The sequence below is a fragment of the Carya illinoinensis genome, chromosome 15 (genome assembly GCF_018687715.1).
Source record: "Carya illinoinensis cultivar Pawnee chromosome 15, C.illinoinensisPawnee_v1, whole genome shotgun sequence".
NCBI classification, from domain to species: Eukaryota; Viridiplantae; Streptophyta; class Magnoliopsida; order Fagales; family Juglandaceae; genus Carya; species Carya illinoinensis.
The window spans coordinates 28,688,796-28,715,322 of record NC_056766.1 but is presented as its reverse complement, the minus strand read 5'-3'; the positions used below and the strand labels follow the sequence as shown (position 1 = coordinate 28,715,322).

The window sequence follows — 26,527 nt, the reverse complement described above, 5'->3', positions numbered from 1 at the left end:
GACTATAATTATAAAATTTAATGTTTTTCGATGTAACCCTTTAAATTAATAAACATGTTTTATTTATAAATATGGAGTCTTTTGTATCCTAGCATGGAAGGAAAAGAAATTTGAAAAGGAACTATAATTCTCGTCTCTTTTCATAAAATCATTTTCCAAGTGACCCATCATAAGGATGGGCATTACAAAGAAGGAGGAGGGACTCACCGTCTGCAAGTAGAAGCGATCTTGAGAGGGAAGCGATCTTGAGAGAGAGGTTGCAAGAAATCTGAGAGAGAGGGCTTGGGGTTAGGGTTCATTGAGCGGAGGAAGAAAACGCCAGCATCACAAATCCCATAGGGGTTTGGATTTCCCATTAATGAAACACACCATTTCAATAGACTATGCATTTCTGTCCCCGCAAGGCACCTGTCTCTTCACTAAATGCAAAGTTGCATTTTGCCACGCTGGCTAGCGTGCACAGGGCATGCACGAGAGTTAGATGCTAAGATAACCTTCAATACCTTTGATAGATTCTCATAGCTATATGAGAACTGAACCTAAGTCCATTTTGCAAAGAAGAATGACAACTTGTAATAACCAACCATTCATTGAGTTACTAGTTAAATGGCATAGAGCTCCTAAGGAAGACTCATTTGGGTCCCTGTAGAACAACTACGATTTCAGTACCCTGACCCTATGGGCAAGGTCTTCTAAAGGTGAGGGGAATTTGAATGAGAGGCTATCAAGATAGATTGAGTTGGGGATGGAAGGAATAAGAAATATATGAGTAGCACATGATTCATTAATAGGATGAAATGACAGAGTTGTCCTCACTTAATGTGGTTAGATTACCATTCTGTCTTTACCACTAGAACGAGAATAATTGTAATTCAATGGTATAAGAATTGGAACTCGTGAAAGGAACATATTTTCAGAAAGTTTTATACAACTTATTTCTTGGATGCTCTAATCCCTCGAAGATCATATCGTTCATATGTTCTTGATTTCTCTTGAAATTCTAGAAAGCTGTAAGAACTAATGAATATCATGTAGTTAAGAACTCAAGGATCAAAGGTGTAGTTTGATGAGATGGCAATACTTATTCTATCTGTGTATATTTCATGGAAGAGTTTAGTTTTATGCTTTTGTAGGGCCAAAAATTAGAGAATAAGGAATAAGTGAAGTCAAGAGCTGATGTTTTACTCAGTTAATATGAGGTTTTCTTCTCTCCATTTGAGCTTTTGATTCATGAAACAAAGAAGATTTTTGCAACATATCTTTTGTTTTTTTTTTTTTAGTACGAACCAGCACCAACAAAGGCTGGTAAATGTTGGATGGCGTCGCAACAGCCTATGGGTGGTTGCAAGCTAGTTGTGGCTGCCAAAGATAGACAAAGGGTAGTGGTTGGTGGTGGCATTTAGACAACTATACACCTTAAACCCAGAGTTAACAACAGGAGGGAATCTCTTATTTCCATCTCTCATCTTCTGATTCTCACAACATACACGAATGTGATGCATGCAAGAATATTAGAATGCTGAACTATGAAATCAAAACCGGAAACCAAAGGAAAGAATTTAGTAATCCTGGTAAACTAACCTCCACTTAGTAGTTGTGATAAGATTGATAATATGCTATGGTTAAGAAAATGACGAAGGTTTTCAATACAACTTGTTGGAATATGATACAAATTAATAGGTAATCGCATATGTTGAAGTTGAACGATCATAAGCCATACGAGTCAAGCCCATTGCTGTTGCTGACTGTAAACATATTTACAATGGATCAATTAACTAGAGATGAGAAATCATACATAATTTCACCAATATAGACAAAAGCAGACATATTTACAGAAACAAGAATTTACATATGGGATCCAATTGTTTTTCTCAATGCAGTCACCCAGTGAACAGCGGGATGCGACTTCTGATTGGCTGGCGGCAGATTGGACAATTGGAAACTTGTCGTCCACAGTCTCTGCAGGTCTGCAATGAAATCATTGTTATACATAATGATTGAAATACCAGCAAATGAGGGAAAAAATAAGAGCAAATATAGCTATCATTGCAGCTCACCATGTGTCCACAGCCAAATGCCAAGTCCTTTGGATTGGTTAGGCAAATTGGGCACTCCTATATTCAAATTAGATAGAAAAATAAATCAGAGATCTGAACCGATAAAACCCATCAAGGAATAGACCTAAGACTAGATTGGAAGAGTTAACATGTCCCTGTAAGAGTCCCTTCACTAGGTAGGTTAGACCATCATACCATGGGTGGCAGAACTTACAATGAGTTAGGTGACTCCCATTGTTTGAACGGTAAGCGGGTTTAGACTGCACAGCTAGATAGGTAGACTGCTTGTTAAGTCTTATTTCTAATTTTGGACTCCCTATGTGTTTACTTAGCAATGTTGCCAGGCCACTGCTTGGCCAGTTTTTAGAGCAAGAATATATAGACAGGTGACACTCTCACAAACATGGCAAAACACGCTACACTATAATCATACCGATTGGTTGCGTCCATCTCCCACCGGTGTTGATGATGGACGATGAGTGTAAGGAACTGGAGGAGGGCGTGGAACGATTTTCTTTGCTCTTCCTGTCACACGTCTTTTATCCAAGAGCAAATGTTGATCAGAAACCATTCACAAAATAATTCAAGTTCAATAACATGACATTTGCGTTTCACCCACAATTGAATTTGGCATAACTGGAACAACAAAGAGAACTCGTATAGTTCTGAGTCTACATCCAATCATTGGCTCATAGAATACCTCAATTTTTCACAGAAAAGCTCTCACTTCGGGGAAGTTTGTATCGGGTTTATAGCCACCACTTGAAAACTATAATATGAGAAGGATAAGGAACCCTACCCAATTATGTGAAGCTCAGTTGCTGCTTTGTACTGGAAGGGGATCTCCATTAGGGCGGCTAGAGCAAAAGCTGTTTCTTTTGAGGAAGGTGTCCCATTCTTTGACATTATTTCAGTGAAGTTGACAAACTACACAGAAAATATGTTATTTAAAAAATAAAACATTGCATCAAATCAAATTAAAGTTAATTGTATGCTACTACTGTGATACCTGAAAGTTATCAAATTCGCGTGTAGGGATCTTGTCATCAAACTTCCTCATGTCTTCCCAAGGTCCATCACCAACACCGACAAGAACAATTGACAGAGGATATGAACTGGATGTTAATATCAAAAAGTTAAACTGTTTAGTTTTAACAACATTGCTTCTAAACAGCACAACTGCCACAGCTGTTTCTTTAGCATCTGATCAATTATACTAATTTAACTGTCAGTGTCTCACCAGATCCACTTATTTCACAGTTAAGCTTGTGCATGAAAGGAGACAAAGGCTGTACATTACAATTTTTGGATTTTAATGTTCGGAATTGGGAAAGCCCATTAAACTATTCAAATCCCCTTTTTCACTCTATAAATGTTTTCCTCCTCTAATACAAAAAGAAGCATTTTAGGTTAAACGCATTGTAAAATGTAAAATTAAAGAAGCACAGTACTTCCCACAACACAGCCAACATGGCACGCTAACTCTAGATCATACCTTGCCCATCAGAACCCAAACTGAGATGACAAGCAACAAATCGCTACCCACAACAGATATTTCTTAGAAATTCTGTTTTTTTTTTTTGTTTATCGGTATATTTCTTAGAAATTCAAACAGTACCACTAGTAAAGAAACAACTTAAAGAATCCCTATTCTACCGATACCACAACTTAAACAACTACTGATTCCTTTGCTCTCCAGCATTTTCTTTTACTGACTGAAGAATCCCTATTCTAGCGTTTTAAAGAATAAATTGCAGATAGGATATAAAAAAAACAATGCCTGACCAAGCCTTACTTCAATAGTAAAAAGAAAAGAAGAAAAAAATTCAATTAAAACCTAAAACCAGAAAATATAAATCCGTCTATCTGCAAGACTCTACCTTGCATTGACGATTGATTGGATTGTTTTGGCTTCTTGTGGACTTAATTCATTATCACCTATATCGACGCTTCTTGTAACCTTCACAATAAAGAAATCACTCTCAATGAGATGGAATGTGTGCATGAAACCACGTTGCAGCTGGGTGATCAACATAATTTTATTTCTATGGTTTAATGTTTCAATTTGAACATTAATTTAATTTTATTTCTATAGTTTAATGTTTCAATTTGAACATTAATTTCTGTTCTCGGTATTTCTTTTAATAGTTTTAACTCCAAGAACCAAATTTAGACCATATGTGCAAACTCTTATAAAATTTTCGAGACTTGAACAATAATTTTGAAACCATCATCATCTAAAGATATTTATATTATATAAAAGAATAATTACATATATTGTAAGTTATTTAAAACTACTTTGTGTGAATTAAGTAACTGGATTTACTATGCATATGAATAATCATTTAGTATTTCAGCTGATTACGCTGTCTCCTCACCAAGTATGGGTGCAGTAAAAAGTGAGATGAGAGCTTGATAGAACAGAATATTGAGGGTTATGAAAGAAAATGGGAGAAAGGTTTAAAAAATAGATTTTTAGGTAAGAAAAGTTTAGTGTCTTTAACCTTATCTCTGCATAGTGAAAATGTTTTTTGTGGTTTCATCATCTTTTGATTTCTTTAGGAGATTTTTAAGGGGATTTTATTTTTCAGGCCTCTAAATAGTAAATATAGTTTTTTAGGCAGTGTTTATTAGGGTGTCTTTGGGACCCTCTAAATTGCCTAGGCATTGAGCTTATCCCTTTGTCACAGTTTGTTAGTGAGGCTGCGAGAGAAAAACAGAGAGATAGAGAGGACTTGATTTCAACCTGGCCATCGGCAATGATAACCAACACATGGTACAGCCCACCAGTTTTCTCGACAACGTCGATTGCAGCCTCAACTACCGGAGCATAAGAAGTTGGCCCTTAAACAAAATTACACACATTCATGAAGCTATGTCACTTGAGACAAGCAAAATATTATAGACAAGGTTAGCTAATGTCAAAAGCAGAAAGTAGAACGTAATCCACGGCTTGGTGCCATCATATTCCAATTAATGAAGTATCACTATTACAATGATGGAAGAGGAAACCAACCTGAGAGCTGCAAGGCCGGAACAACTTTCTTATAGCAGGACAAAACTTCTTCAAAACCATGGCAAGGTGACTTATCACTGTGAAAACTAAACACTTCTTCATCATGTGTGGTGGCTATGCAGAAAATAATCCAGGAATCATATTAGAAAATGCGAGAATATTGTCAATATGTTCGACTATAGAGGACTAGACGTACCATCACCAAAACCAAAACAAGGAATTAAGTTGTCTTCATCAAAAGGGGCTAAAGTCTTTCCAATCACAGCTATGGCCTTCTCATATGGATTAGGCGTATCTCCAATGGCATGCAGGCTTCGGTTATTGAACGAGACTTTGCCTTCAGTAACAAGATTGATGCATTAGTCTCAAAGATATACAAGGTTTATATTATTGGCTAACCAATAAACACTACGTGCCAGGTTAGATCCTTGAATATGTGATCATTGCATCATAGCAGGGGATCATGTATCTGTTAGCAAGGACCTTTCAAAGATGTATCGACCCTCAATATAATGAAGCATTTATGCAGAAACTACCTAAGATTACGTACAAGGAAATAGAATGAAACATCCCTTAGTTTTGGACCTTTGCCAAACTGCAATTGGGGTGACCCTCTCCATTGAGATGGAGAGTATCTATCTATCTGTGTGCGCGCGCGTGTATTAACCATGGGATCTGAGTTCTGCGTTATGAACAACTCAAACACTAATGTTTCAACCGTAACACATATTAACAAAACAAGTGTTTCCTGCACTTCGACAAACCTGTCCATTCATTGCTTTTGGTGAAATCAATTCCAAGAATGAGATTGGATGACTCTAGACCTGCACTTCTCAGTGCTTCTGTAACCTGTTAAAGAAAATACTCATTCTTATTCAAGCAGGAAACGATTTTGCTGGGTTATATTCTGCAACGTTCACATTGTTGCCAATGTTTTGTACTTTAAAGTCCATATTGGAACAGAGTTGCTAAATGGTAATATACAAACGTTTGTCATTTATTACTATTTTTTTTTTTAATCTTTTGGAATGGTTGGATTTATGATTTATTCTTTTCATGCCATTTTGTGATATTTCAATGTGAGTTTGAATGAATTCGCGACATTGTGAGAATTAGACGAGATCTGTAAAATACATGTCCACTCAAAGGGTGGATACAGGCAAAGACCGCCCGGGCTAGGGACAGGCGGGGTGCCCAAAATCCTCCCTTGGAATCATGTACCAGCCCTAGGAAAAATATAGGAAAATATATATATATATATTTTCTTGAGAATCCAATCTTGAGAAGTCAAACACTACTTGAACAACCAGCACATGGTGGACACTAGACATTATGAAAAGGGCTTTGCTACATACAGTCGCCACACGCAGTCGGCGTACAGTCGGCTGTAAGGAATGAATAAAAAAAAATTATAAAAAAATTTTTTTATATTCAAGGGGACCTACATGAATTATAAAAAGTTATAAAAAGAATTTTTTTTTTCATGTAGGTCCCGTATTAATTTTTTTTTTACAGCCGACTGCACGCCGACTGCATCTCCCGACTGTAAAAAGTATTTCTCTTATGAAAATAACCATAACAAGAGAAGGGATATAAGGAAAAAAGTTGTTTCTTTTATACATCAGAATTTCAATGACATGTTAGCCTTAGAGGAAATTTTGAAAAGATAAATACATATTGTGCCTCTAAATATTACTGTTTATTACTCAAATTGAAGAAGTACTAATTTGGTAGTGTAACTCAGACACCATTTTTTATTAACTTTTTTTCTGAGTTACACACAGGAAAAATTGTCTAGATAAATTTTTTTAAAATGTTCTTGTATTGAGTATGGTGAAAAGCAAATAAATCAGTGTTTTAAATACCATACCGTACTGGTCGGTACAGCCAATATATTCCATATCGGTCACTAGTCCAGTACAGATATTATATCTGTTTTGTACCGCTCCAAATACCAGCCGATATTTCGGCCCGTACCAGTCGATTTTCGATCTTTACTTTTTTTTTCATTTATTCAAACTGCAAACTCATTTTTTGACCTTCAATTAAAGCCAGGCTATTTATAATTTATATATATATATATTTATATAGAATCTATTCTTATATAGACTATTATTTTAGAATATAATTTATATATATTTATATATAATTTATTCATATATCGATTATTTCGAGACGGTACACTAAACGGTATCAGTATCAAAATATTTAGTTCCAGTACCTTGATCGGTACGGTCTCCAATATGGTATTCAACTTTGAAATAAATAAATATAAAAAATTATTTAAATATAATTTTTGTTATTGTCGTTTCTTTGAGTTTTTATTAAATTTTTTTATATGTTGTGTTTTCTTATTTTCACGATCAAACATGAAAATTATTTTAAAGAGAAAATTTTTTAGAGATTCAAAAATATTTGGATTGAAGTTTTAACATATTTTAGCGAAAGACAAGAAGAAAGAAGAAGACTAACTAGATATGAATTGTAAATTTAAAAAAAAATAATAATAATAATCTAAACATACAATAATTGTAACCATGGAAACTTGATTAGAAATGGATTAGGTTATCATCAAAAGAAAACACAACAGAAAATATTAAAAAACAAATATTCCTCACTCGTTTGGTTATACAGATTAGATGAGATTAGATGTTTTAAATAGTAATTAATAAAATATTATTATAATATAATTTTTTAATATTAATTTTATATTAAGATTTGAAAAAGTTAAATTGTTTATTATATTTTATATAAAAATTTAAAAAAATTATAATAATAAATTGAGATGAGATGAGATGTTTTAAATTTTGATAACCAATAGGATATTGACTAGTGGGGAGTCACGTGTTTCAATGTCTTCCTCACTTTAATATTCCTAATTTTAATGTTTTATTTTCTTGTCTTGTCTGCGGGTCAATAATTGATATAAACTCTGCATCCTCAGGTTAAACAGCAGAAATAATTTATCAACTTCATTCTTCCATCTAATTAATATAATTAATATGTAATTTATTATTTAATTTATTTTCCATCTAGTGTAAGCTTTCATATAAAATTTTTCAAAAAGAAAAAGAGCAATTCTATATATAATTGTAAAGTGTATAATCGTCGTTTAATCGTTTTGAAAAAGAGTATAATTTGTTATTAAAAAATTAATTTTTTTATGTGAGTCTCATATTTTATTCAATTTTTTTAAAGCGATTACGTGATAGTTTACACAATTTATGATTACAAATATCTTTTCTAAAAAGAAAATTCTAAACATAAATCCACACACTGCATATTACTCCTTTTTTTTTTATCTTTTACTAAATGTTTAGTATATGAATAATAAATAGAAGAATTCAATTAATTTAAGAAAAATAAACTCAAAAAAATTAAAAAAAATGTGGTGTGTAGGCTTATGTGTGCAAAGCTCATGGTAAAAAGTAATGTTAAAATATTAAATAGCAATAAGTAGTAGTAAAAAATAGTAAAAAGCATGTAAAAAATAATGATAAAATATTGTATAGTTAGATCACTCCACTATCCAAACAAAGCCTTAGCCTCATAGGAAAAACTCATTTTTAATAATGACTCGCTTTTTTTAGCCAAGACTTGAACATTTTAAAATTATATTTAACATTGAGACCTAGTTTGTTTAGTGAAACCATCTCATCTTATTTCATCTAATCATTATAATTTTTCTAAACTTTCAAATAAAATACAATAAATAATTTAACTTTTTCAAAATTTAAAACAAAAATAATATTTTAATAATATTTTATTTAATTTTTAACTTTAATCTTATTTCAACTCACTATTTAAACCAAGCCTAAGAAGCACTACAACAATAAAGAAATCTCACAAACTAAATGATGTGATTTTATATGATAAATTACATCTACTTTATAATAAAAATAATTTTTTAATCTAACATATTACATTAAGTTATATTGATTTGTAGTTTTATTTTTATAAAATCCCTATAACTAAAATATTTCTCTATTGTGTATAGATGTTAATAAGTGTTGAGATATATTTTGAATAATAATAAAAAATAAAAAATAATAATAATAAATAGATATAAAATAATAATAAAATAATAAATAATAATAAAGTATGTTAAGATACTCTCAACACCCCTAAACACACCCTAAATTAATAGAAATAGAAAAGATACCTTCTCCACAAAAGTTCAAAAAATCCAAATATTTCCTTTTCTAACACGTTAAAGCAGAGTGAAATATTAATTGGCTCGGCGTAGATTCCACGAAACCGCGTTGACGTCATTCCATTGAGCCTTTTTAAAATAAAATATAATACATTTTTATTATAGAGGAATAATATATATAGTAATAATAATATATATACATAATAGTGCGTAAAAGTATCATATAATTATTTTAAAAAATAATAAAATTTATTATTAAAAAATAATTTTTTTATATAAATTTTGTATATATTCACTTTTTTTAAGTAATCAAACGATGCTTCTATACTCACGACTGTACGTCTTTTTTTTTTTTTTCATTTTATGTGACATCATAACAATTTATTAAAATAAAATATAAATATAAATGATGGAGAGAACTTAAATTTTAGTCTTCTTTTATTATTTTTAAATTTCATTTCATTTTGAATATTTTTTCTAATATAATAATGCTAAACAGAAGTCTACAATATGAAGTTTACGATTCTAACCATAAGTCTACAACATTTATAACGTTATTAAATGTTATAAGACCAACAATTATGTCTCTCTCTTTCGAATTATATCACCTAATCAAGATGGAGAAGCACAAAAGAATATTTTAGAGAATTTAAATTATTCAAAGATAGTCGACTCTATTTAATAAATATACCCTCCATTTCATAACATTAATAATTCTTCCATAAATGATATTTATTCAAGAAATAAATAAATAGTATTTATTAATTCAATAAATATTTTTTAAATAATTTTAATAATATGAGATCGATTTTGAACTCATCCATTTTTTAACTTTTAGAGCAAGACCTGAATTTTAGAACTCTTTTAATTAAATACTTATAAATAATTTTTTCTTCGGATAATACAAAAATGATAAAAAATTACACATATATCCAAAATCTAATTATTTATTTTAAAAAATAATATTTATAATTTTAGAATGTAGAGTTTACACATATTTATTTTAAAAGAGGGATAACATATATATATAAATATTTTTTTACTAATAAACTCTATTTATTTTAAAAAATAGCAAGCTAAAATTATATTTAACATTATTTTTTTATATATAATAAAATAAACAGTGACTTTTTTAATTTGAAACAGAGAGATATATTAAATAAAAATCAATCGGGCCACAGACAATTTTGAATGGATTTACCCGTCTCAACCGCAAATCATGACTCCCAAACACATGCCATGAAATCGTGCTCATCCAAAATCAATGTAAAAAACCCGAATTCCCAGAGCAGAAGAAAACAATTGAAAATAGAGAAAGAAAGGAGAAGCGAACCTGCTCAAGGGAAGAGAAGTTATCAGGGATGTATCCATACTTCTTCTTGACAGAAAGCTTTTCCACGACATTGGAATTTTGGCCCTGATTTCCGCTCATTGGTGGATCTCGGAGACTGGCTGTGGAGTTGCCCCTGTTGCTGCTGCTAGTTTCTCTGGAATCTTCACGCTTAGGCTTGAAAAGTGACAAAATGTTACCCATTTCATCTTCCTCAACACGACAACCCAATTCACAGACTCATGCAGTCTTTAAGAGGTGGGAAAAGAATAAAAGGAGAAGAAATTCCAAACAGACAGCTTTCGTTGCGTACGTTTTGTTTTGCTTTCTTGCCAAGAGAAGAATACTGCTGAGATTTGTGAAGCGTAATTGTGAAGTGTAAAGAAACTTGCACAAGTTGGAAGAGAGAAGACCAATATGTTCTTCCCTCCTCTCTAACAAACAGTGCTCGTCTTTTATAAAGTATTTGGACGATGAATTGAGTTGAGTTAAATTGAAATAAAAATTAAAAATTAAATAAAATATCATTAAAATATTATTTTTTAATATTATTATTATTTTAAATTTTACAAATCTTGAATTGTTTATTATATTTTGTATTGAAATTTAAAAAAAATTATAATTATGAATTGAGATGAGTTGAGTTGGGGATCTAAGAGAGCATTCATATTCTATTCTCTATAAAATTCCCTATAATTTAGTTAAAAAGTATATTCCTTAAAATTTTTTCTTAAATTTTACTCATCTTTCAAAAACCTCATACATATCAATTCCTATCCCTTTTCTATTCTATTAAAATAATATTTCTCTCTTCTTTTTTTATTACTCTTTTATCTCACTTCCATTTACAAACTTAACTACTTAATATTTTTTCTTATGTTTTGAACTATTACTCTAGTGAATATTTTAAACAAAAATTTAAAATATTTTTTTGTGGATATGATAATTTTTTTAAAATTAATTTTTTATATTTTCGTAATTAATTAAATTATTATTTAAAACTATAATAAATATAAGTATGAGAGAAAGTATAGATGATTGAAAAAATATTTATTTTATATATTAGGATAAAATATTGATAAAAAATCATTTAGGGGATGAACAATGAGTCCCTAAACCTTTTCCCTAAAATAGGGATCCAGATGTGGGGATTATTTTGATCCAAACCCTATAATAAATTTCAAATTATGGGGAATCTAATACTTTCGAACACCGGATGTGAATACTCTAAACTAGTCGATATAATCATTTCTTTGGAGAAAAACGCCCCGACCCAATTGCGATAGCTAGGGGTGCTCCAAAGTTTTTTTGAAAAAAAAATGTATTAATATTTTTAAAATATAAAAAATAACAATGCACTAATAATCACTTCTTTAATTAATAAGCAAAATTAAAAAATTAAAAAAAATTAAATATATTAGTGGTCAAAATGAAAGGACAAAATGGAGGGTTATAATTACATTATTCTTTTAGATAATTACATTATTCTTTTAGATAAATGGAGGGTTTGTATAAATTTTATACAAACCTATATAGAAATATGGGCTCTATTAAGAAAAAGTGACTTTTCCACACTTTTCTATAGTTAGATCCACATTTTATCAAATACTTGAACGAGATTTGTGCATTAGAGATTTATATATATGATATCTCTCAAGGGCAATAGTGATGTGAAACGATAGTTACAATATTTAATTTAATATTGTCTTAAATTTCCACCTAGCTTGTTTAAAAAAATAAGAGAAATGATATCTACAGTATTAAAATATACAAGTCCTGTAAAACTCTTTATAAAAAAGTTGTTAAATCTGAAACTAAGTGGAAAAAAATCATTTTATAAAGTATAGATCTTACTTTTTTTCAAAATAGTATGCAGTGTTTGCACAACTTAGGATTATATTTAGCATTAGCTGCATTACTTTTAAAATATTGAATAATGTTAAATACAAATTTCAAATAAACAAATATCATATAAGCCGTTGTTAAAAAGTAGACCCCACCTATGAGACTTACATCCATGAGCGGATATATTATGAGATGTCCTCATATCAAACATGACATCATAAACCAAAATAATACATTTGGAGTTTTACCAATACATTATTTCCTTTTGAAACAAAAGTCTGAGAGACAAAATCTTTTTTTATTTTCATTAACATTAAGGAAACGAAAAATAAAAGCAGTAAGATATACGCAAAAAGGGATGTATTACAGTTGTGACGCCCCCAACTCCCACGTACTGAAATGTGGAATTGTGACATCGGGATGATGACAACACGGGTCACACATCCTAAACAACAAGTGCTAAGTGTGTGCACATGTAAAAGGTGTAAAATAAAAAATCACAGCGAATAAATAAATGATAGTCAATTAAGTACCAAAATTTAAGACACAGATTTTTCAAAATAAAATGCCTTTAAAAAGTTATACAATTATTCAATAAAAATATAATACAAACCAAAATACATATCAAAAGTGGGAAACAAATTCCAAAACATGAAAAGCGACCCCAGGTCACTTCTCCGGAGGAGCCGAAACCTCAAGTTCGACATCCTCATTTGCATCAAAACTTACGATTCTATAAAATGAAACCGTAGAGAAGAATACCATGTGAGATTATAAGTTTTAGTAAATAAACAACCAAACAACCCAATAGATAAAAACACATTTACACACCAACATGTATGCATGCACATGCTAAAACATGCATGAGACCAAAACATCATTTTTCCCGAAATGATTCGTTTTCTAACACATGCCAAAAATTTCATTTGACCCAAAACAAGACATTAAATACCATCCGCCAATGGCCCAAACATAAATCTGTTATTTTTCTAGAAAATGGTCCTCGTATACATTTAATCATAAACCTCCATTTTTCCAAAAAATGGCCCAACATATCCATTCATTCAGTCATTATAGGCGAAAATCAGAGGTAGGATTTACTACCATCCCTGCTTACTACCATCTCTACTGCTAACACTGTAGGTGAGAATCACGAGTAGGATTTACCATCTTCCCTACTTACTACTATCCCTACAGCTAGTACCGTAGACGGGAATCACAGGCTAGACTCTACCACCGTCTCTGCTTACCATCATCCCTACAGTTCATTTTTCTTTCTTTCATTCTTTTTAACTCAGTTTTCATTCATAACACATAAAAATGCATGCAACAATATAATGAATGTCATGATACAATGCACAACAGATAAAAAATACACAATCACAGCCCAACTCCACAAATATACTCATCTTCCAATCCGACCAAAAATCCACATTCCTAGGACCCAAGGCCCTGTACAACCAAACAGACTGCAGCAAATATGTTAGTGTAAGAATATTTTTAAATCTCAAGAAATTCTTTGGAAAATTACTTATAGTGATGGAATAAAAATCTGGATAATCAAAGGTGGTGCTAAAGGTGGCGATGCAACGACGAAACTGTGTTTTTCAAAATATGGACGTGGGTCACAAAATGGAAAAAATTTCAAAGAAGAACTAAGGAGAGCTTGGGCTAGCAATGAAAGAGTTAATGGAGGCTGGAGGAGCTAAAGGTGGTGGCTGGTGGCCCTGGGTGGCGGCGTTGGCCGCAGTTGGAGGCCAAAGGGGTGAAATTTGAAAGAGAAAGAGAGTGGCTTTGAGGGGTGCGGATCGGCGCTGAGGGTGGTTGGGTTAGGCTGCTGAAGGGTCACCGATGGTGGAGTGAAGAGCTAGTGGTACGAGGTAGCTCCACGATGGCACTGGAGCAAAAAGAGGCCGCAGCTTGGAGGTGGGCGTGGGGGAAGGTGGCAGTGAGGCAGGGGCTAAGATTGGAGGGGGTGGGTCGCCGGCAGGTGGGGAGTTCGGTGAGCTGGGTAGTGACAAACGGTGGTGGTGCACAGTGATGCTGGGGGAGAGGGCTGAATGCATGGGGAGAAGGAGAGGAGGAGCTCACCTGTGGGTTAGGGGAAAAAGGAAGGAAGAAAAAATAAAAGAAAGAAGAAAAAGAAGAAAAAGAAAAAGGAAGGGAAAGTATATCTGGTCTTACTAATCCAACAAAAAGTATTTCAAAACGGTAATTAAATAAAATAATTTAAATATAGTAACTAAGTAAAATAAAATAGTGAAACCCAACAATATAAATAAGTTGAAATTAAGAGTCAATAAATAATAGATAGTAATTAATAACAAGAAAAAATACATTAAAATAAATTACACAAAGTAAACAGAAAGAATGATAAAATACCATAATAATAATAATAATCAATTTAAAATAAAGGAACCAATAAAATAATTAGTAAAATAACTAATTAAAAATACAAGGAAATGAAAGATGTCACATCAGTTTAGACCAACTCTGTAGACTTTGAAATCTGTGACGATGTGTGAAGGCAAACGCTTATTTTTTTTCAACCACAAAGGTCAGATCTAAAAAATTTGGTGATGGCGAGTCCGATGAGCTGCCAGAAAGGGTGATGCATGAGGATCACTTGCGGTGATTTTCGCAAAATCAACACTTTCTTCTGAACGATTTGTGGCTTGAGAGTCTACTTGTGCCGCGTGTGTCTCGCGGAAGTTACTGAATAGCTGTAGATCTATACTTTTCGGCCTTGAATGAAGTAAAATAAAACTAAGCAAAAAGAACTACCTTAATAGACAAGGTGAGTAAGAGGAGGAGGGGGCCTCAGGCGAAAATCAAATCTGAAGCCTTTATTTTTTATGAGAGATAGGATATTTTAATGCATATTTTAAGTCGGTATATAATTATTTTACAATTTTTTAGTAAAATATTAGTAATTTTGAATTCAAATCCGTCAAAATCAAACAGAATTGAAATAAAAGTAATAATAATAATATTTTATTAAAGAATTGTATAAAAGTTGTAATTTATGGCTTCCCACCGGTTCTTTTTAAAATGCTATATCCTAGGGTTGTGGCGCACCCATTGCACACGAAACATAATGAATCGGAGGACGACACGTTCTATTACTTACCACAATGCGCCATCCGATGGACATCAATGCACCACCACCAGAACTGACCAGTGATGATATGTCCAACAATGGACAATAGGTTTGGTGAGCAACATCTTTTCCTTAACTTATTGTTTGTTACTTGAGCAACAACTTTAAGTTAGACAATAGTATATTTGGGTTTGTATTTTTAAAATTTCAGTTTAAATTCTAGGGTATTTGAAAAGAAAATTAGATAAATAAAGTAGGTTTTACGATATTTATTAAAATTTAATATTATTTAAAAAATTCATTTGAGCAATTATAAATTTTATGTATATATACATCTCTCTTTTGATTTTAAAATTTAAACAACTTTGGAGAAAAATATCATTTCAAATTCTTATCTAAACTTGAGGGTCTCAAGTGAAAGAGAGATATACACACGAAATTGACCCTATAATATTTTAGAATAATGTTAAATATAATGCTCAAATATACAAGTCTTACACATCCCTTTATATACTATTAGTTTTGAAGTTTGAACAAAATTAAGATACTCCACCTCATTCTTCGTTTTCACAAAACTTTAACATCTTTCAAATGTCCTAATGAATCCTATATCATCTCTTTATAACAAAATTATATAAAAATACTTTAAAAACAAAGAACTATTTAAAAAGATAATTTTTTTTTTTATAAATATTAACAATCACTGGAAACACAACCTGAAAAATATTTAAGTAATACAATAATCCTAAGAAAGAATGAAAACGAAGAAATTGACTATAATTTTATAATTTATCTAATAACAAACCCAAATGTTAATTTTTACAACCTATAAAATTCTTAAAAATTGAGAAATATATGTTAGAGAGAGACATGGAGAATATTCTATGAATACGAGTGTTGCTATGTACAAATATATTTATATACCGATCTGTATATTAATATTATTATTTTTATATTTAAAATTTAAATTGATACAATTTTCATTACTGTCTAACTTTCTGATCATTCACGTTGAATGAGTGTGCATATTATGCGCAGAATCACCTACGACCAGATTTTTCCCATGTCCACTTTTTTGTTGGCATATTCCTCCACCCACGTCTGTTCTCATCTCTCACTCTCTCTTGTTCCATCACTGTCCCACTCTCAATTTCAACAACAGAATTACTATCATTCGCATGCACTCCCTGGTACCTTGCGCTCCCGTGTCAGTACTGGAGCCATGGTTTTAATAAAATTCTATGGTTTTTGCCCCCCACATCATGCAACCGATCCACTTCATCATGCTACAATCCAATTCCATCTCATGAGCACCTTTTGTAATTGTATCTACAAGCAGGTGAGGGTCGTCGAAGGTCACCACGTACGTGTTGGAATCTTTAAAAACAAAAAAGCTAGGGCTACTCCCAATATCATTTCCTTTGTCCTCAGACGACTTTCAAGGACAGCATAAAATATCAGAATAGAATATAAGTACTAAATATTGCAGCATCAAACTCGCCGAAAGTTGCCCTATTCGCTACTATATATATACCATGCGAGAATCAGTATCTTTGTTCCTTTCACCCTCGTCTTTCTTCCTCTTGTCCGTATAGTTGTAGTTTGGTTTCATCCAATGTTTTAAATTTCGTTTTCGTGATTAATTATTTTGATTTAAGAAATAGAATATTTTGATATCAATATATTTTGATATACGGGACTAATTATATAATATATAAATATTTATATTTATATATAAACTACAACTAATAGAATAAATATATATATATATATATGTAAGTGTATATTATGTATATTTGTAAATATATGGAAAAATTGAAAACTAATAAAATGAATATACATTGAGAAAATCACAAACTTGAGTTGAGACACAAAACAGAAACAATGAAAAAAATAAAAATAAAGAAATTATTAAAAATAATGGTATTTAAAAAAAATAGTGAATGAGGGGATATATTTAATATTGCAAAAAATTAAAATTATATAAATATATTTTATATTCTAGAATTAATTAAATACTATCTAGATTTAAAATTTACAAAAATGCTATCCAAGTATAAAAAAATTACAAAAACAATCCAAAACAAAATAGGGTGCAAAATGTCAATTTCAGTTAGAATGGAATTTTGAGCGAAACGGAACGAGAAGGTATAGTATACCAGATACTAGATGGGAATGGAAAATTCCAACCAAAACACCCGAGACAGAATGAAATTTAAAACTATAGTTTCATCCCCTCCAATTATACGAGCTTTCATACTACCATCTAATACATGCACTAGTCAACAAAAGCAAAAACACTCTTATAATGAATATATCCTCTGATTGCTGCCTAGAGCACTAATTTTAGTAACAAAACACTATGGTCTGATTTGGATAGTGAGTTGAGATAATATCAGTTGAGATGATTTGTAAATAATATTGAGATATTTGAGTTGGGATTAGATTAGTTAGATTAAATGGTTTAAGTTAAAATATATTATGGAGTTTTGGGAAATAAGAATAAAAAAGTTAAATAAAAATATTATAGAGTTAAAATTTTATTAAAATAAAAATTTTTAATGTTATTTTTACTTTGAGATTTAAAAAAGTTAAATTATCTTCTATATTTTATTTAGAAGTTTAAAAAATTTATAATAATTAAGTAATAATTAAATACAAAATTAAAAATTAAAAAATATTTATTTATAATATTTAAATATTAAAATAAAATAAAATGATATAAAAATATCTCTCTATGCAAGATTCCAAACCAGGCGATCAATACATATATTTTGCACTTGGTTTATCTAAGTTTCAAATAAACAATGATAAAATATTTACATCCCAAGTATTGTTTAACAAAAGATTACATTACATGAGCACAACTTTTATAGTATTTTACATTTATAGACAACTATAAAAAAAACTTCATTTTTCACGGTTGACCTCAGTCACTTTACCCTCTCGGCCTACATGGTCTAGTTAACCATAGATGCGATGAGATTTGTAACCCCTAGCCAGCAAAAAACCCTAATCTTTATGTCGTCTTCAATTTTATACTAAATTAAATTGACTTCTTCTATGCTCAACTCGGTGTGTCAAATGCACCATCCGCATGACTTAAATAATAAATTTGATTTGTAATATTTAAATTTAAAAATTTCTTTTTCAAATTAAATTATATCAGTAAGTATTTTATTAGATGTGCTCTACGTACTGACTTGAAACTAGGATTTTTCATTCAAATTTAATCTATATAATTAGCCTCGAATCCTATAGTTTATTCACTTACACATGATTCATTAATTTAAATATTAAAACCCTAATTTACATGTCTAGGCCAAACCCCTATAATTTTCCTCCTTCAAAATTACATCTTCAATCCTTAATCAAACTAACTCCATACGCTTTAAATATCACAAATTCCTCATGATCTTATATTACATATATGATTTTTAAAATTAAAATATCAACCCAAATTATATGGCCCTAACCGAACCCTATATAAGCTTTCCTCCAAGATCTTCATCATGATCAATCATCACATCTTGGCCAACTGCAGTCAAGTATTAACACTACAAAATTTAGAAGTGTAGAACACTTCTTAATTTGGTCACTCTCTTTAACCCTAAGAAATCTCTTTATGGGTACTTTTATTTTTTTGTGTAGGATACTTGTATGCTCTTAGTGTATGTGTTATTTGGTGAAGAATTTGTGAAAGTTTGCAAGAAGTTGGAGTGAGGATGGAGTGGGGAGAATGAGAAGTGGTTGGAAAATTTGAAGAACAGAGAAAAAAGTAAGAATGAGGTTGGGGGTTGGTTTTGGGGCAAGAAAGGAAGAAGATGAAAGTTTTGAGTCAACTCCAAGTCTCCTCATTACACTTTTCAATATCTTTACTCACTCTCAATGCCGCTTGCCCCACACCTAGGGGCATGAAATTGCTTTTTAACTCTCATTACACTTTTCAATATCTTTACTCACATGTGGCTGCCATGTGGCATGACACATGGCTCCCTTGTCACCCAGTGGTTCAAGCTTTTTGGCTAAATCTGCAATTTTATGTCATTTTTTAATCTTTTTTATTAGGTCATTTCCTTAGCTAATGATGGTATCCGCTCACCTTTCCTTTGAGTTGTTCTTTTTACACTTGTAATATCAAAACAAAAGTCCAAAAATTGAATGGTTTGACCTCCAATAAATTTCCAGAAGCCTTAAAACAAATGATTGAGACACAAACACAGGAATCTCTGATCTTGCCTATTCAGATTCAAAATTTCCGATTCGATTCAAAATTTCCAATTCAAGGTCTCGGTACTTTCTCTTTCCATCTCAATCTCGCCTCTGCTCTGCGACACTTACAACTTAACAATTCGGGGCAGCCCAACACCAAGACAACTTAGGTAATTGTCTAAGAGTATTGATATTGGTTAATCTATATGCATAAGTAAATACAAATTTGTAGATGTACTGTTCACTCCACAAATCCTATTTTATTAATTTCTTCTCTCCTTTCACTCTCTCTCTCTCAACAATGAAAACTTGATGTTTTTGAGCACAAGTTAAAGGATAGAATTTGTAATGGGTGTTAATGAGTAAAAGTCAATCTCCAAAATATGTGATTTTATATATGCATATAGATAAACCAATACTAATGCTCTAAGGCAGCTCCCACCAAATAAGCTGGCCTCCTACAAATGAAAATATTAATGGCCTATCTTAAGAAATAAGAATTCCGAAAAGGGCCCCTAAGATATTATACTTGGAAGTACGGATTTAAAAAAAAAATGTATTTGGTTACAGATACTTGGGTCACAAAACCGAATCCGTAACCAGATCTAGATTTATCTTACTCGCCTGAGTGTAGTCCAGGAGGATAACTGCCCGGATGCACACAGATTTCGGATTCTGGATTTCAGACTGGACTGAAAAGAAATTCGGCCTCGTTCTACACCCCTACTTTGGAGGTGAAGTTGCTAGCTATTTTTCGTGGTTTACAAATCTATATCCTTCTAGGCATCAATGAGTTGATAATTGAGAGTGATTCACTACTGATGGTGAATGAAATTCAGGCAGCAGATGACTCAAGGTCCTTATGGGGCTACTTAGTTTTTGAAATCAAGACTACGATGAAGGTGATTCCAAGATGTTCAATTCAACATAGAGAAAAAATGACTAATGAAGCAACTCATACTTTAGCAAAATTTACTTGGCATCTAGAAGACTTGATTGTTTGGTGGGATTCTTTTCCTAATTGTATTTCCCAAATTATTTGGTTTGATTATTTGATATAAGTGGAGTTGGTTTATAAGTTTATGAAAGTATTTTCTTATTAAAAAAAAAAAAAAGAATGAGGAGGAACTTCTTGGCAACTTCCATGTTGAATCGTATGGAAAAAGAAATGAAAAGATGAGAATAAAAGGTAGTCATGATCTAAATTGGCATAATTATTGAACTTAAAAAGAAGTGCCTTTTCAGAACAGTAAATGAAGCATTTTGATGTAAATATTTAAAAGTTATGAAAAGAGATCCTAAATCAAGAATGATAAAGAGAAACTTCTTGGCAACTTATGCGTGGCAATATCATGTAAACAGAAATTAAAGAAAGACAGAATTTGGTTAATGAATATGATGACCAAGTACTTCATTGCTTTAAAGCAAACTCACTCAAGTCCATGAACAATAATAGTGAGTGACATCTTCTTTACAAAAAGCTTATGCGTTGGCCACAAACTAATAGTGTAAAGGGAATACTCATGTTATTCTAAAGTCTCTACACTAGCTTCTATCATAACTAATATTGTAAAGGAAATAACTAATAGTGACATAAATACCAGCTTTTATCAAAAGTGTGCGAGCCAGAGAATGAAGACTAATTTCATAAAGACCATTACCAAGTAGGATGAGAGTATACTGCATTCATCTACTGATATTAATGTTGAGTTCCATAATTTTTTTATGGAGTTATTCACAAGTTCTAATCATGAGGGACCTCAACAGGGCTTGGAGAATTTGGAGCCTTGTGTGACAGCAACCATGAATGAGTCCCTTACAAGAGAGATCACTTCTAAGGAAATTGAAAAAGTTGTTTTTGAGATGAATAGTCTAGGGTCCCCTGGACCAGATGGTTTTCCAGCCATTTTCTACCAACAACACTGGCCCATAGTTGGTAAAGGACGATTCAATGCAATGAGGGAGGCTTTCAGATTGAGCTCTTGGGATGGTTCCATTAACAACACCTTCATTACTTTGATTTCAAAAGTTGCTACGCCTACAAAAGTGACTAATTTCAGGCCTATTAGTCTTTGTAACGTCCATTACAAGATTATAGCAAAGGTTTTGGCCAATAGATTGAAATGAATTTTTCCTTCTATCATTTCTTCAAATCAAAGTGCATTTATCCCTGGTTGGTTAATAACAGATAATTTTATTGTGGCTTATGAACTCCTACACACAATGAAGAACAGAATTAAGGGGAAGGATGGTTATTTGACTTTAAAGCTTGACATGCGTAAAGCATATAATCGAGTTGAATAGTCTTTCTTAGAAGTTGTTATGGTTAAAATGAGCTTTGATAGAAAATGGATTAATTGGATCATGAGATGTGTGTCAACTGTCTCATACTCTCTTCTCATCAATGGAACTCCTCAACAAAATTTCTATCCTTCAAGGGGCATTAGGTAGGGTGATCCTTTATCATCCTACCTTTTCGTCTTATGTTCTGAGGCTTTAACTTCTATTCTGAATCATGCTGAATCAGTTGGCTACATTTCTGGCATTCCATTAGCAAGGGGACACCTACGTGTAAATCATCTTTTCTTTGCTGATGATAGTTTGATCTTTTGCAAGGCAAACTCTATTGAATGGTGTTGGCTGCAAAGGCTTTTGTGTATTTATGAAATGACTTCTTGTCAAAGGGTAAACAAAGACAAAACATCAATCTGTTTTGGTAAGAACGCAAGAGCTGATGTGAAAGATATTCTAATCATGTACCTTGGTCTACCTGCAATGATAGGAAGATCTCGAGTTTCCTTTTTCAATGGAATTCTGGATAGAGTAAGAGCAAGGCTATCAAACTGGAGATTGAAGTTTCTTTCTCAAGCTGGAAAAGAAGTTTTGATCAAATATGTTCTTCAAGCAATTCCTACATACATCATGGGAGTTTTTAAAATCCCAAAAAGCATCTTGCTTGAAATTCATAAGGTTATGCTTGCATACTGGTGGGGCCAGAAATCAAATGAGAGAAGGATTTAATGGGTTCCAAAGCATCCATTGGGTAGGAGGAAAGATGTGGGTGGCTTGAGATTTCGAGACTTCAGAGTTATTTAATATGGCCATGTTAACCAAGCAAGTATGGAGACTAATGTAGAATACTTTTTCTCTGTCAGCTCAAGTTTTGGCCTCAAAATATCATAATTCAAGCTCTTTTCTAAATGCTCAACTAGGAAGAAACCCTTCTTTCCTATGGAGGAGTCTACTGCTAGCAAGACCTATTCTCAACAAGGGACTCTATTGGAGGGTAGGAAATTGTAAGGATATCAGAATCTGGTTTGATAGGTGGTTGCCTCTAAATCCTAATTTTCAGGTCCAAAGCAGGTGTTCTATCTTACCTGCAGATGCTTTAGTATTAGATGAGAGACCTCACTGATGAAACAGCATGCCAATGGAAAAACCAGCTCGTGAGAATGAAAAAAATTGACTAAAAATATTATAGAGTTAAAATATATTCAGAATATATTTTTTAATGTTATTTTTATTTTGAGATTTGAAAAAGTCAAATTGTCTTTTGCGTTTAGGTAATGATTAGATGAAAAAATTAAAAAAATTGAAATTGAAAAGTGTTTGTTTGTAGTGTTTGGATATTGAGATGAGATAGAATGATATGGAAGTATCTTTCTATGCAAGATTCCAAATCAAGCCTAAGGCTCTGTTTGGATGCTTAGAGTATATATCTCAAATGATCTAAGTTTATATGTGAATAGTAGATAGTTAAGATATTTAAGTGGGTTTAGTGGATCCTATTGAGATGTACATATTTGGATGTATAAAGTAGGTTGAGATATATTTTAACTTTTTAGGGAAAGTTGAAAAAGTAATGGGTTCCATTAATTATTGGTTTGTTGTTGTAATGATGGAATAATAATAAAATTCCATCAATGAATAGTGCTGAGTTAAGATGAAAAAAGTAAAGTTATTAAGATGAAATAAGTTATATGTGTTTAGATAGAGAGTATATCTATCCGTACGAAACTATCTCAGATGATCTAAGATCGCACTTTAGCAACCCAAACGGGCCCTTAAACATGCGATCTCCTCAATTATTTTGTAATCATTTATCATTAGTATTCAAAGTCCGACGTTCCTTCGTCGTCTTCGAGCCATCCAACCCAATAACCAAATCAGCATAGAGCCAGTCTGTCTCAAATACTGAAAGAATAATAGCTTGGGAGCTTCAAGTGAGAGAAGCCATCGGTTTTTTCAGGATAGGCTAAACCTTCAACATCTCGAGGTTTGAATTTTGAATAATGGATGAGATAGTTATTGATTATCAACAGAAACATCATGGGCTCTATTTATACCACCTAGATATGACAATGGAACCCATCTAATTCTTTGACTAGAGAGAGATTCCTTATTATTATTATTGACTTAGGCATAGGAGGTGTTCGTCTGAATCCCCAAGCCACACACCTCTTTGATTGCAAGTAATCGTGTGTGAGAAGCTATGAAACACATCCTTAACACAAAGAAATAAAAACATGCAAAATAGGTAAATGCCTCTAGTTTGGATAGAGCTAATCTTTTAGGATTCTTGGGGATGGGAATCAGATTGCCCATGGGCATATGGATTCATTCTCTTAAGTCCATCCAATAGCGATAATCTTTTAGGATTCTTGGGATAGGATTTTTGTAAAATTATTTTTTATTAGAAAGTAAATCTAAAATATTATACGAAACTGTGTCGATTTTTAAGTTTATTTTTTGTAAAATCTATTTATAATTATTAGCAATTCTATTATATGTGAGAAGCTATGAAACACATCCTTAACACAAAGAAATAAAAACATGCAAAATAGGTAAATGCCTCTAGTTTGGATAGAGCTAATCTTTTAGGATTCTTGGGGATGGGAATCAGATTGCCCATGGGCATATGGATTCATTCTCTTAAGTCCATCCAATAGCGATAATCTTTTAGGATTCTTGGGATAGGATTTTTGTAAAATTATTTTTTATTAGAAAGTAAATCTAAAATATTATACGAAACTGTGTCGATTTTTAAGTTTATTTTTTGTAAAATCTATTTATAATTATTAGCAATTCTATTATATGTATTTATCGAGTTTACTAGTTTAGTCACATTTTTCACAAAATAGAGTTCCAAGCATCACATTTTAGGGAACAGAAACGCTTCAGGCCGGTATCTCCTATAAGGAGGTGTTACAGGAGACAAATACGAAGCTGCCACGTAAGGGATTGATGAAGACACTGGCTTCTTTGTGCTGTAGGGGATCCTTTCTGCATAAGTTATTCTCTCTCTCTCTCTCTCTCTCTCTCTCTCTCTCTCTCTCTCTCTCTCTCTCTCTCTCTCTCTCCTTCCCCCTCGCGAAAACGAACCCGAAATCAAGACCTACAACTTCACCGTCGAGAACCTCAAAACTTGGGTAGTTCACATCGAGGGGTGGATTATTTTCTGTAATCCCTAATTCGTAATGGTCTGTGTTTTATTGTAGGGTTTTGGCTTTGATTTTTCACTGTTCGCACAACAACAAATCCACAGTCAAAATCATGGTAAAATCTATTTGTTATTCTCTAGTTTCCAGTTGTAATCTAGAATGAAAAATCTGTTTGTGCCATGGTTCACTTTTGAATGAATGTTGAATAAATTTTAAAGGGAAGGAAGGAATTAATTTTTTTTCTATAAAATGGAGGCATGAAGGACTGATTTTTTTATTGATTACATTGTTTATGTTGGGATTTCTGCAAACAAAAGGATTGGGGGAGAGAGAGAGAGAGCAAAGAGAGAGGGGGGTCGAGGGAATAGCTTATGCAGAAAGGATCCCCTGAAGCACAGAAAGGCCGATTTCTTCATCAACACCTTACGTGGCACGTTTCTATTGGTCTCCGATAATAAGTCCTTATAGGAGACACCAGTTATAAGTTATTCCCTTTAAAGAATCTAGATATAGAAAGAAATGCTAGCTTGGGTGAACCAAATGCACCCGTGATTGTATGGAATTCGGACTTAGTTTTAGATAGGGCTGTAATTGAGCCGAGTCAGTCTTTAACTTGCCAAGCTCAGCTGGACTCAAAATACTTGAGCTCGAGATTTTTTTTTTTCGAACTCGACTCAGTAAGCTAAACTCTCAACTCAAGCTTGTCTCACAAACGAGTTCAAGTCAAGCCAAGCTCGAGCTATTTATTTTTTTATTTTTTGAATAAGATTTAATAATTAATAAATAAAAAAATATCTAATATTGAATTTATAAAACTAACAAGTAGAACTTCTATTGAATTGTAAATATATAATTAGATTACATATTACATATTTAATTATAAAAATGGTATGCTTATATTATTAGCTAATACATATATATATATATGTGTGTGTGTGTGTGTGTATATATATATATGTATATGTATATATTTATCAATATATAAATGAGTTTTAATCAAGTTGAGCTAACGAGTCGACTGAGCATAAACGAGTGGGCCTTAACGAGCCTTAGCCGAGTCGAGTCAAGTTTTGTTGGGTATGTGTCATTTACAAATCGAGCGGGTATCTGCTTTCACGAATGAGTTTTTTTCTTCACGAGTTGAGTTCAATTCGAGTTTAACCGAGTGAGCTATCAAACAGACTAGTTCATTTACAGTCCTAGTTTTAGGCTATATTTGGATGTTGAGGTAATTTTAAATTTTTTATAAATAATAATAAATAATTTATTAATAGTAATGAACAAATTATAAATAGTAATAAAATAATATGATACAATTTCGCTTACCAAAGACAGGCTTAATTAAAGGCCCATGGAATCTATGGAACCTCGGT

The 26,527-nt window shown here is 32.0% G+C and overlaps 1 protein-coding gene across 2 annotated transcripts; it reads right to left on the bottom strand.

Annotated features, from left to right (window-relative positions):
- Positions 1–1,558: 1,558 nt before the first annotated feature.
- LOC122297495 (E3 ubiquitin-protein ligase RGLG4-like) lies at positions 1,559–10,995 on the bottom strand. Of its 2 annotated transcripts, XM_043107570.1 has the most exons (13): positions 10,560–10,576; positions 5,838–5,922; positions 5,624–5,755; positions 5,270–5,410; positions 5,074–5,187; positions 4,804–4,901; positions 3,938–4,017; positions 3,067–3,172; positions 2,857–2,984; positions 2,491–2,593; positions 2,058–2,114; positions 1,850–1,967; positions 1,559–1,745 (listed from the first exon to the last, which is right to left on the bottom strand). In XM_043107570.1, the coding sequence occupies exons 3-12, from the start codon at positions 5,691–5,693 to the stop codon at positions 1,881–1,883; spliced, it is 984 nt and encodes a 327-aa protein (XP_042963504.1). In that variant the 5' UTR covers positions 5,694–5,755; positions 5,838–5,922; positions 10,560–10,576; the 3' UTR covers positions 1,559–1,745; positions 1,850–1,880. The 2 variants fall into 2 exon arrangements, with proteins under 2 accessions (XP_042963504.1, XP_042963503.1); XM_043107569.1 differs by lacking the exon at positions 5,624–5,755 and having other exon boundaries at positions 10,560–10,995.
- Positions 10,996–26,527: the final 15,532 nt, after the last annotated feature.

Coding starts and splice junctions, on each gene's coding strand:
- LOC122297495 (XM_043107569.1), bottom strand. CDS start 10,760: ATGGGTAACATTTTGTCACTTTTCAAGCCTAAGCGTGAAGATTCCAGA. Junction 4,902..5,073: donor TCCGGCCTTGCAGCTCTCAG/GTTGGTTTCCTC, acceptor ATTTTGTTTAAG/GGCCAACTTCTTATGCTCCG. Junction 4,018..4,803: donor TTATCATTGCCGATGGCCAG/GTTGAAATCAAG, acceptor TTTATTGTGAAG/GTTACAAGAAGCGTCGATAT.